The sequence below is a fragment of the Nyctereutes procyonoides genome, unplaced genomic scaffold, assembly GCF_905146905.1.
Source record: "Nyctereutes procyonoides isolate TBG_1078 unplaced genomic scaffold, NYPRO_anot_genome, whole genome shotgun sequence".
Taxonomy (NCBI): domain Eukaryota; kingdom Metazoa; phylum Chordata; class Mammalia; order Carnivora; family Canidae; genus Nyctereutes; species Nyctereutes procyonoides.
In genome coordinates this window covers 15,301,814-15,314,697 of record NW_026575122.1, presented here as the reverse complement: position 1 = coordinate 15,314,697, position 12,884 = coordinate 15,301,814, and the positions used below count along the sequence as shown (strand labels likewise).

The following is a 12,884-nucleotide window of genomic DNA, read 5'->3' as shown; positions in this document are numbered from 1 at the left end:
CATGGTCTCTATTTCCTTAGTGTTCTTCTCTCCAGTTGTTATATCAATTATAGAAACGGTTTTGAAATATCCTACCATTATTGTGTTACTATATACTTTTCAATTCTGTCAATGTTTTCTTCATGTATATTTTTAATTTTTTGAGGAATTCATTTTTTTGTTTTTATTGAAATTCAATTTGCCAAATTCGGTTATGTATATTTAATTGTTAGATCTTCCCAATGAATTGATACTTTTATCATTACAATTTCCTTCTTTTTCTCTCTTGGCAATAGTTTTGACTTAAAGTCTACTTTTTCTGATATAAAAATGGCCACCCTTGCTCCCTTTTGGTTACCATTTGCATGAACATCTTTTTCCATCCTTTCATATTCAGCCTATGTATGTCCCTTGATCTACAGTGCCTCTCTTGTAGACAAAATACAGTTGGATGTTTTTTTAAATCCATTTAGCCAATCTATTTAAGCAGGAAGATTAATCCTTTTATATTCAAAGTAGTTATAGGGAAAGACTTACTATTGCTATTTTGTTCATTGTAATTTGTTAACTGATTCTTTTATGTGCCAATGATTTTTGGTACTTCTATTCCTTTCTCCTTTTGTCTTGTGTAAAGTTCTATAGATATTTTTTTTGTAGTATCCATGGGAATTACATAAAACATCTTAGTTATAATACTCTATTTTAAGCCAATAACAATTTAAGTTCAATTACATACAAAACCTTTACTCATTTACATCTCCGTCACCGCTTTATGTTGCTTATATCAAAAATTACATATTTTTATATTGCATACATAGGTTTAGATATTTTATGCTTCTTTTAAATCCTATACCAGAATTAAAAGTGACTTATGCACTAACAGGATTACAATAATACAGGATTCTATATTTGCCTATCTATCTACCTTTACCAGTGAGCTCGTATTTTATTTTATCTTTTTAACCATACTTCTAAATAATCACAGACAAGGATTTTTTCTTTGATTAAAACAGCAACCAATTAAAGCTAAATAGAATGTCTTTTCCAACAAAGACTTGTTGGATTCAACTTGTGAATTCTGCTTCAATGATGTTATAAAAATAAAATATAGGGCAGCCCAAGTGGCTCAGCAGTTTAGTGCCACCTTCAGCCCAGGGTGTGATCCCTGGAGTCCCAGGATCAAGTCCCACGTCAGGCTCCTTGCATGGAGTCTGCTTCTCCCTCTGCCTGTGTCTCTGATTCTCTCTCTCTGTGTGTCTGTCATGAATAAATAAAATCTTTTAAAAATAAAAATAAAATATAAAACAGGGTAAGACTGCCTTTACCTTTCTGGCTTCTATATGAAACATTTAAAAAGCTTTAATTAAATATATCATTTTTCTAAAATTCCTGCCTCCTAAATATAAGCTGTTAATTTCTAAGCACTGATATTTTTTTAGCTTAATGAAAGCTAATTATAATGAGAATGTTAATATAACTGTAATAAATGCTTTTAAACAAGTTAATATATTATTTTAAGAGGAAATGTCATTTGGGCAACCTACAAAAGCTAACCTATTTACCAACTTACAATATATAGCTGTATGATCTGGGAGATTATATAACCCATTTCCAAAGGCAGAAAGTGAGAAACTCTGAAGAAATTAACTGACTTGAGTCCAAAAAGTTAATTTGCGGAAGAGTAAGGATTTTTCAATAAAGAGAATAATTTAGTCTCTGCTACTATTCAAAGTACAGTACTGCAATATCAGTAGGTACATTTTTTAAAAAGAAGAAACATTTTTTCTATTTTGAATGGAATTTAGGAATGAATCACTCCCACTAACAAATCTTAACTAAACTAAATCTAAACAAAAACTAAAATTTTGACACATTTCAGGAATTGCTAACTTTACTGAAATAATATTCTTGTATAAGTACTATTTGATACAATTAATTAAAATAAAAACAATACCCTAAGTACTTAAAGCAATATGGTGTCTCATCAAACACTAAGAATATATAAAAGCATTTAACCCTTCATTTCTTTTGAAATATATATTTTTTTAATCCTTAAAGTACTTAATTGTACTGTTTAAAAGTTCAGATTGCTGGTTTTTCATATCCCTGCTATCTTCACTTTGAGGAATTCTCTAAAACATGGATTACACAACAGATTTTAACAACAATACATAAAGCAAGAAGTGATTCTATGATCATCAATTTCTCAACTCACATGATTTTTTAAGGTTTTATTTATTTATCTGAGAGCGAGTGTGCACACTCTCAAGGGGCGGGGGGCGGGGGTGGTGAGGGAGATAGGTTGAGAGGAAGAAGGGAGAGGGAGACTTTCCACTGAGCAGAGCAGGGAGCCTGATGAGGCAGGGCTCAATCCCAGGACCCTGGGATCATGACCTGAGCTGAAAGCAGATGCTTAACCAGAGCCACCCAGGCGCCTCTCACCTCTCATGATTTTTAGTGCAGTTTTATCACCATACAAATGAAAAGACTAGACATTCACAGATCAAAGATGACAATAAGATTTTTGACTAATACTAATATTAGCAGTTATTTGTACACATTGACCAATAAAGTGCCTTCTGGACCTCAGTATATTTCCTAGATAAGAAAAGAAACTATGACCAAGTGTGATTATCCCAGGAACACAAGATCGACTTACCAACATTTGAAAAATCAATTTAAAGGCCAAAAATCATGATCATCCCAAAAGAAGCACAAAGAACAAATGATAAAATCCAACACCTCTCCATGATGAAAACCGTCAACAAACCAGGAATAAAAGTGAACTTCCTCAAATTAACAAAGAACATCTATGAAACACTAATAACCACACTGATGGTAAAAATTTGAATGCTTTTTCTCCTAAGATCAGTAAAAATACAGGGATGTCTGCTTTCAACATTTTTTCCAGTTTTTTTTTTCTTTTTGATTGTGGCAAGAATACTTAACAGGAGAGCGATCCTGTTAACAGATATTAAGTATAGTAAACAGTATTGTTATCTATAGGCACAATGTTGTAGAGAAGATCTTTAGAACTATTCATCTTGTATAAATGTAATTTTATTTATTTTAAGATTTTATTAATTTATCCATGAGAGACACAGAGAGAGAAAGAGGCAGAGACACAGGCAGAGGGAGAAGCAGGCTCTATGCAGGGAGGCTGACATGGAACTCAATCCCGGGTCTCCAGGATCACGCCCCGGGCCGAAGGCGGCACTAAACCACTGAGCCACCCGGGCTGCCCTTGCATAAGTTTAATTTTAGACCCACTGATTGGCAACTCCCCCTTTCTCTCTCCCCTCAGCCCCTGGCAGCCACCATTCTGTTTGCTGTTTCTATGGGTTTTCTATTTTAGATCTCTTACATGAGTGGAAACATGTAGTATTTTTTTTTTTCTGTGACTGGTATATTTCACACAGCCTAATGTCCTCAAAACACTCTATAGTACAGTTTCTAGCCAGAGCTGTTAGGCAAAGAAAAGAAATAAAAGGCATCTGGACTGTAAAAATGAATTAAAACTATCACAATTTGTAAATGATACAATCTTATATAGAAAAAAATCCCAAACTCCACCACATGCACACAAATATATAGAGACAAGCAATTAATAACCTGAAAATGAAATTAAGAAACTAATAGTACATAAAAGAAGAAAATATTTAGAAATGAACTTAACAAAAGATATGTAAGACTTGTTGACTGAAATCTATAAAAGAAATTAAAGCAGACCTAAATAAATGTAAAGATAACCCATGCTCATGGACTGGAAGACTTAATATTGTTCATTTTTGCTTTTATCTGTTTTGAGGCTTATTTTTTATTATTTGCTTAATACTCTTAAGATGACAAAATAACTCGCCAAATTTATATACGGATTCAATGCAATAGTTATCAAATTCCTACCTTCTTATTTTACAAAAGCTGACAAGCATATTTTAAATTCATATAAAAACACAAGATACCAGGAACGGCCAAAACAACCTTGAAAAAAAACAAAGTTCAGGATCCCTGGGTGGTGCAGCGGTTTGGAGCCTGCCTTTGGCCCAGGACGCGATCCTGGAGACCCGGGATCGAATCCCATGTCGGGCTCCCGGTGCATGGAGCCTGCTTCCCTCTCTGCCTGTGTCTCTGCCTCACTCTCTCTCTCTCTGTGTGACTATCATAAATAAATAAATAATAAAATTTAAAAAAAGAAAAAAGAAAAAAAACAAAGTTGGAGGACTCACATTTCCTCCCTAAGAAAAATGGATTACAAAACTGCAGTATTCAAGACTGTGTGCTACTGGCATAAGGATACAGTACAACTGAATAGAACTAAAAGTCTAGAAATAACATTTACATTTATGGTCAATTGATTTCTGATGAAAGTATCAAGAAATTCAAGAGGGAAAGAAAATTCTTTTCAACAAATGATGGTGAGAAATCTGGAAATACAAATGCTAAAAAATGAAGTTGCACCAAATATAAAAATTAACTCAAAATCGATCAAAGACTTAAATCTAAGAACTAAAACTATAACACATTTATAGGAAAACAAAAGGGTAAATCTTCATGAAATTGATTATGAAATATCTTCTGAGGTATAAAGCACAAATAATAGAAAACAGAGACAAAAGGGATTTCATTAAACTTAATTTTTTTCTTCAAAGGAAAGCATCAAGAAAGTGGCTTGTCACTTTGCAAAAATATTTGGAAATCACATATCTGACAATGAAACTGAATTTAGAATATAATTTTAAAACTCTTAAAGCTGGGATCCCCAGGTGGCTCAGTGGTTTAGCGCCTGCCTTCGGCCCAGGGTGTGATCCTGGAGACCCAGGATCGAGTCCCACATCAGGCTCCCGGCATGGAGCCTGCTTCTCTCACTGCCTGTCTCTCTCTCTCTCTCTCTCTCTCTCTCTCTCTCTCTGTGTGTGTCTCTCATGAATAAATAAATAAAATCTTTAAAAATAAAAAAATAAAATAAAACTCTTAAAGCTGAGCCTGAGGGGAGGAAGAATGGAAAGTTGTTGTTCAATGGGTATACAGTTTGTTCTGCAGAATGAAAAGAGGTCTGCAGACAGATTACACAACAACATGAACATACCTAATACTACTGCACTATACACTTAAAAATGACTAAGTGATAAATTTTATGTGTATTTCACTGCAATTAAATTATTTTAAAGATTTTATTTATTTATTCATGAGAGACACACAGACAGAGAAAGGCAGAGACACAGGCAGAGGGAGAAGCAGGCTCCATGCAGGAGCCTGACGTGGGACTCGATCCCGGGTCTCCAGGATCAGGCCCTGGGCTGAAGGCGGCGCTAAACCGCTAAGCCACCTGGGCTGCCCGCAATTAAATATTTTAATGACTCTTTAAACTCAACAAAAAGATAGCCCACTCTTTAAAAGAGCAAAGTATGTGAATAAACATTTCTCCAAAAAAGAATACATCAAAACACATGAAAAGAGGCTCAACATCATGTTACAGGGGAAATGCAAATCAAAGGACAATAAAACACCATTTCACACCCACAATAATGGCTATAGTCAAAAAGTACGATAATACATGATGGAAAAGATAGGGAGAAATCAGAATCCTGATATAATGCTATGCAAGTGTACAATGATACAGTCACTTTGAAACAATCTGGAAGCTTCTCAGATGGTTAGATACCATATTACCCAACAAGTCCACTCTGGATATAAACCCAAAAAAAAAATGAAAATATATGTTCACATGAAAACTTCTACGTGAGGGTTCATAATAACATTATTCATAATAGCCAGAAGTGGAAACAGCCCAATGATCATTAATGAATGAATAAAAATGTATATATCCATACAATAAAATATTTAGTAATAAAAAGTAATGCATTATGGATGCATACTACACCATGGATGGACCTTACAAACATTATGCTAAGTGAAAAAAAGTCAATCACAAAAGATCACATACTGTATGATTTCATTTATATGAACTGTCCCCCAAACAGACAAATCCACAGAGACAGTAAATTACAGGTTGCCAGGGACTGGGAAGGATAGAAAATGAGGAGTGACTACTGCTGAGTATATAATTTCTTTTTGGGACAAATAAAATTTAACATTAGAGGGTGGTAATAGTGGCACAATTTTGTTAATATACCTAAAATCACTGAATTGTACATATTAAATGGATGAATGGTATACTATGAATTATATCTCAGTAAAGCTTCTATTTGAAAAATCATTCAGAGTAAAGGCTATTTACTGACGAAGCTTTAAAACAAACTTCAAAGAAAAAAACTTAGATGAAAGTAACTATTAACTACCAGAACAAAGCACAATGCTCTTTAAGGAAAATCAACAAAATCATACACCTAGATGGTAAAAAGCATAAGGTCGACTATCCAATTATTAAACCAAGAAGCATGAAAGAACCAGGAAAAATCAATGCACAAAAATAGACTCAGAAATATAAATGATAAAAGCAGAAGAAAAATATATTAAGCAGCCATTATAATGATAGTCAAGTATATTTTTATTTTTTTAAGCCTTTTGATTTTTTTATTACTCAAAAAAGTTTCACTTTTTTATTTAGCTTTCTGACTCTGTGCTTGTACCTTCAATACTTTAACAACAATTCTCTACTCTTCAATAAGGAAAGCACACTTTATCCTATCACAAACATACGTAGTACACATGGAACCACCACAGGCCCTCCTGATAGGCTTTTTAATACTAGACAACCTCATAAAAATTTTAGGTCTCCCAGCACAAACTCCTCAAAGTCAGCCTGGGCATACACCACATGAGGATTTTGGTGCTTTCCCAACCTTCTTGGTATAAAGGTAAATAACTCTACTTCCAGGGATTCAGGACACCCTAGTTTTGTTAGAGGCTGTATTGTAGGACAGCCTACAATGATATGTCAAATTCTGGACCATTCTGAATGCCTAGAAACACCATGCCTAGAAGAGGAAAAAGGATGTTCAAGTATATTTTTAAAAGACAAACACTGTAGGGAAAGATACATGATAAAGAAAAGATCAAAACTTACAGAGAGAAAAATACAGAAATTATGTGAAATCAAATATTCACCTGATAGAATTAATGGCTGATCAGATTTGATAACAAAGGATTAGTGGACATAATAATACTGCAATGAAAACAATCCAAAATAAAACATCTTTTATAAATTAGGCAACAATAGTCACAATGACCTGTTTGCTCATATCTGAGTCTAAAATAAATGTAATATGAATCACAGAAAGAGAAAAAAATAAAAAATATATTTGAAAAAATAATGACTAAAAACTTTTCAAATATGACCAAAAATCTAAACCCAGAGATCCAGTAAGTCAAGCATTCTGAAGCAGGCTTAGTACACACATATACAAAAATACCAACATTCACCATATTCAATTTCTGAAAACCAGTGATAAAAAGAAAATCTTAAAACCAACAAAATAGATATATTACATACAGAAGAAGTAGTAAAATACACTTTTTATCAGAAACCATGCAAATCAGTTAATAAGAGAACTGTGAAAAACAAAAAAAAAAGAAAACTATCACCTTAGAATCACCTATAATTACTGAGACTATTTTTCAAAAATGAAAGCCAAACTAACACTTCCTCAAAAAAAAGCTGAAAAAAGTCATTAACAGTAAATTTTCATTACAAGAAATATTTTTCAAATGGAAAAAAAAATGATATAAGATAGAAACATGAATCTACACAAAGTGATGTGCTCTAGGAATGGTAATAAAGAGGTAAATACAAAAAACATGATCTTGATCATTCCTATTGTTTTTAAAATATAAAATGAAAGTAAATAACTAAAAAAAATGTACCACAGGAACTATATAGTACATGAAGAAATAAAACTTAAATTAACAAAATAAAGGACGAGAAATTGCAGGATTATGCAGGAAGATGCTTATACTATATAATACCATTTGTTGGTAGACTATAATAAGTTATTTTTAAAAAATAATAAATCAGGGCAGCCTGGGTAGCTCAGCGGTTTAGCGCCGCCTTCAGCTTAGGGCCTGCTCCTGGAGACCCAGGATCGAATCCCACCGTCTGGCTCCCTGCATAGAGACTGCTTCTCCCTCTGCCTGTGTGTCTCTCTCTTTCTCTCTTCTCTCTCTCTCTCTCTCTCTCTCTCTGTCTCTCATGAATAAATAAAATCTTTAAAATAATAATAAATAATAATAAAAATCAGGTGCACCTGGGTGGCACAGTTGGTTAAGAGACTGCCTTCAGCTCAGGTCATGATCCAGGGTCCTGGGATTAAGCCCCCCTTTGGGTCCCTGATCAATGGGGAGCCTGCTTCTCCCTCTCTCTCAAGCACCCCTCTCACCTCCGCTTGTGTACACACACACACACACACACACACACACACTCTCTCTCTCTCTCTCTCTCTCAAATCAATAAAATCTTTTAAAATAATAAGAAAAATAAACCAATAATAGAAATAAAATGAAACATTAAATAATACGCAGTTAATTCAAATCAAAGCAGGACAAAACAGAAGAATCAAAGAACAGATGAGGGAAATACAGCACAAATCACAAGACAGCAGATTTAAGACACATAGTATCTAAACTTACACTGATTATAAATTATGTAAACACTCCAATTAAAAGGAAAGACTGTCAGACTTGATAAAAAAGCTAAACTCATTTTATAAAATTCAACATCCATCTAATGGTAATTCTCAGGAAACCAGAAATAGAAATTGTTCAACTTGATAAAAGGCATCTATAAAATATATATGATTGCTTTACCCCTAAAATCAGAAACAAGGCAAAAATATCTACTCTCACCCAGTACAATAATGCAAAAAAAGGTAAGAGGCATACAGACTGGAAATGAAGTTAAATTTACAGTCTATATGAACATATTGTATAGGAAATCCAGGAACAACAATCATTAAAAAAAAGCTAGTAAAACTAATAAGTAAATTTAGCAAGGTCAATAAACAAAATTCAACTATGTTTCTATGTACTAGAAACAAATATTTAGAAACTGAGATTTTTAAATACAACTTATTACTCTAAAAATATGAAAATACCTAAGAATACATTTAACAAAATGTATATATGACCTACACAATGAAAACTAAAAAAAAAGTACCAGGAGAATTTTTTAAAAACCTAACTAAATCGAGAGATACATCAGGTTCACAGACTGGAAAAATCATTATCAGTAGGATGCCCAATTCATCCCTCACTGATCTATATATTCAACACCAACTAAAATCCCAGTAGAATTTTTGTAGAAAATGATTAAGTGGGTTCTAAAAGATATCTGGAAATGCAAAGGGCTTAGAAAAGCCAAACAATTTGAAAAAGAATACAGTTGAGAGTTTTAGACTTTGTTTTAAAGACTTACTATGAAACTAACAATAATCAAGACAGTACATACAATTTTGGTGTAAGAAAGACATATAAGTCATTGAAACACAATACAGCCTCAGAGATGCCAAGGTAAGGTAATGGAGAAAGAATATTCTTGACAAAAAATTAATACTGGAACACCAGAGTCTCCATATGGGAAAAAAAAATGAATCTTGACCCTGATCTCATACCATACATAAAAATTAACTTAAAATGGATAAGCCTAAATATAAATGCTGAAACTATTAAGAGAAGAAAACAGGAGAAATTTTCCCAACCTTGGAATAAGTAAGGATTACTTAGGACACAAAAATCATGACAATAATCAAGAGTTAATAAACTAGAATCATAAAAATTAAATCAATCCATTCTTCAAAAGCCACATTAAAAAAACAGAAGGGCAGGACACCTGACTGGCTCAGTTGATGGAGCATGCGACTCTTGATCTCAGAGTTGTAGTTTGGGCCTCCCGTTGGATGTAGAGATTACTTAAAAATAGACCAGGGGAGAAACATTTGTAACTCATACATCTGATAAGAGTGTCATATTCAGAATATATAGAGCAATCTCAAAACTCAACAATAAAAAAACAAAAATATGCAAAAGACATGAATACACTTCACAAAGGAAGATTCACAAATGACCAGAGGCAATGAAAAGATGCTTGGAAAAAAGGAGAGAGGAGAGGAGAGGAGAGGAGAGGAGAGGAGAGGGGAGGGGAGGGGAGGGGAGGGGAGGGGAGGAGGGAAAAGGGAAAAAGGGAAAGGGAAAAAGGGAAAGGGAAAAAGGAAAAAGGGAAAAAGGGAAAGGAAAGGGAAAGGAAAGGGAAAGGAAAGGGAAAGGGAAAGGAAAGGGAAAGGGAAAGGAAAGGGAAAGGGAAAGGGAAAGGGAAAGGGAAAGGAAAGGGAAAGGGAAGGGAAAGGGAAAAAGGGAAAAAGGGAAAAAGGAAAAAGGGAAAAAAGGAAAAAGGAAAGGGAAAGGGAAAGGGAAAGGAAAGGAAAGGAAAGGAAAGGAAAGGAGAAAGGAAAGGAAAGGAAAGGAAAGGAGGAAGGAAGGAAGGAAGGAAGGAAGGAAGGAAGGAAGGAAGGAAGGAAGGAAGGAAGGAAAGAAAGAAAAGAAAGAAAGAAAGAAAGAAAGAAAGAAAGAAAGAAAGAAAGAAAGAAAGGAAAGAAAGAAAGAAAGAAATATGCTTGAAATCTCTAGTCATTACAATTATGCAAATTAAAACCAAAATGAGACACTGCTACGTACTTGCTGAAACATCTAATATTAAAAAGATCTGGGAGCCTGAGTGGCTCAGTCAGTTAAGCATCTGCCTTCAGCTCAGGTCATGACGCCACAGTCCTAGGATTGAGTCCTGCATCAGGTTCCCTGCTCAGCAGGAGTCTGCTTCTCCCTTTACCCCTTCCTCCTGCTTGTGATCTCTCTCTGTTTCTCTCTCTCAAATAAATAAAATCTTACAAGAAAAAAGAAAAAGGACCAGCAATACAAGATGTTTAGGATGTGGAGCAAGTATAAATTTCATATGCTGCTTGGAGAAATGTAAAATTGTACAACTACCTCAGAAAAAGGCTCGACAATTTCAGCTATCATATAACTTAGTAATTCCACTCTTAAATATTTATGAAATAAAAATGTGTCAGCACAAAGACTCATACACCAATATTCTTATTTTATTCATAGAAGCCAAAAACTGGAAACCCTAATGTCTATCAATAAAAGAATGGATTTTAAAATTGTGTTATATTCATACAATGGAATACTACTCAGCAATACAAAGAAAGTGATATCAAGTGATAGACTAGTGGTTTCTCTCAACAGGAATGCAGTAGGGTTAGAAAAGTGGAAGAAATTGATAGATGAAGCACAATTGAACCTTTTCCAGGAGGAGAAATATTCTATTTCTTGATTGTTGTGACAGTTATACTTTTGTTAAAATGAATTTAAAACTGTATACTTCACTGACTGTAATGGTATATGTAAATCAAATCAATAAAACTTATTTTGTTTTCAAAGGAACATAGCAGACTAACTGAAACCAAACTAGACTAATAATGGCTTAACCCATAGGTTTCCAAACTTTCTTAGTTCAAGACAGTCTTAGCATTTCAGTAATTGTTTATGTGCTCTAGATCAAAATAAACATTAAGTAGTTTGGTTCACACAACTCTGTATTTTAATAATTTAATAATCATTTGAAAAAATTAAGGCACAAATCAAAAGAAAAAAATAATGTTTCCTTCATTATTCTACTAGCAAAATTATTAATCCTTTTTATGCATCCTGGGCACTGCATAAATTCTCAAATTTGGAAGTGGATTTTCACACACCATCATCATCATTTCCTGCTCCACATTAATTTCCACATGGTACTTGTTTTTTATCAAGTAACTGTTGAAAATTTAGTTGCATAGACATCATCAAAAGAAATGCAACATGAACTAAAGCTGAAACCTGAGCTAGTAGCTTGCACAGTGCCCCACATATGGCAAGTATACCTGTGTTTCTCTTAAAAATTTAAAGTAACCTTCAGATTCCTGTGACTTCCCTGTGGTAATTCTGATTACCTGGACATTCAGTTCTGTAACCCAAGGTAGGTTACCCCATGCATCACCTACCTTCAAATAAAGCTCAACTAACACTAAACAGTGAACAGCAAGTAAAGTACCTTATATCCCAGGCCCAACTGATAAATAGCAAAAATCTGAGCGGCATTAAGAGCTTCACTGAAAAGGTAAACTGCAGTCATCTGACCACAAAACACTCTATTAGCATCTGCAGTTTCTGACGAGCCAAGGAAACATTTGTCAAAGGTCTGCAAAAGAAAACAGATTTTATTAGAGAAAAAAAAAAAAACTATCTCCTCTAGAAAAAACAACCTATATTGCTTAAATATTTTAGTATAAATGTTTTGTCCATTTTAAACTAACCTGACTAGATTAAAATAATTCATTCAGCATTTCACTTCATTCATTCACTGTTACCTTCTATGGAAATCAGGAAAGACATCACAGAAAAAGAGATTTAAGTTTTCCAGAGTACGATAAATAAAACTTGATGACAAAGTGGATGTAGGAAATGAGAGTCAGAGAAATCATTATAGACTCTGAAGGTTCGTACTTGGGCAACCAAAGAAGCAGTCTTTGTTACAAGAAGGAAAATCATGAGTTAAGTTTAGGACACAATCAATCTGCCTTAATATGGATGGAGCTTACATGAATGGAGAAGTAACTGCCAACAGGGCTCTGTAAGTTTGGTGAAAAGTTAAAATCGTAAAAGATTTTTGCAGATATCAAGCTATAGATAACAGGTGAGGTCTTGGAGTAGAGACAATCTCTCAAAAGAAATTTGTAAATCTAGAAAAGCAGGGGTATGTTTTTCTTCTAACGTTAAAAAAAAATTCTCAACATGTAGGTTGCAAACCACATTTTAAAGACCCATCTATACAACAAAGAGGGACTAAAATAAAGTTCTTCACACCTCTTTGAAAGTATCCTTTTATGTGACAAAGCCATTATTAGAAAGAATGT

The 12,884-nt window shown here is 33.8% G+C and overlaps 1 protein-coding gene and 1 pseudogene across 7 annotated transcripts in view; both read right to left on the bottom strand.

The window, feature by feature from the left end:
- LRBA (LPS responsive beige-like anchor protein) overlaps window positions 1-12,884 on the bottom strand; it is a 732,259-nt gene that overhangs the window by 621,133 nt on the left and 98,242 nt on the right. For all 7 annotated transcript variants that reach the window (XM_055336397.1, XM_055336401.1, XM_055336402.1 and 4 more), the window contains exon 9: window positions 12,023-12,169. In XM_055336397.1, coding sequence (XP_055192372.1) covers window positions 12,023-12,169 — 147 coding nt within the window. The remainder of the gene's footprint in view (window positions 1-12,022; window positions 12,170-12,884) is intronic.
- On the bottom strand, window positions 6,540-6,893 carry LOC129516876 (60S ribosomal protein L34-like; annotated as a pseudogene).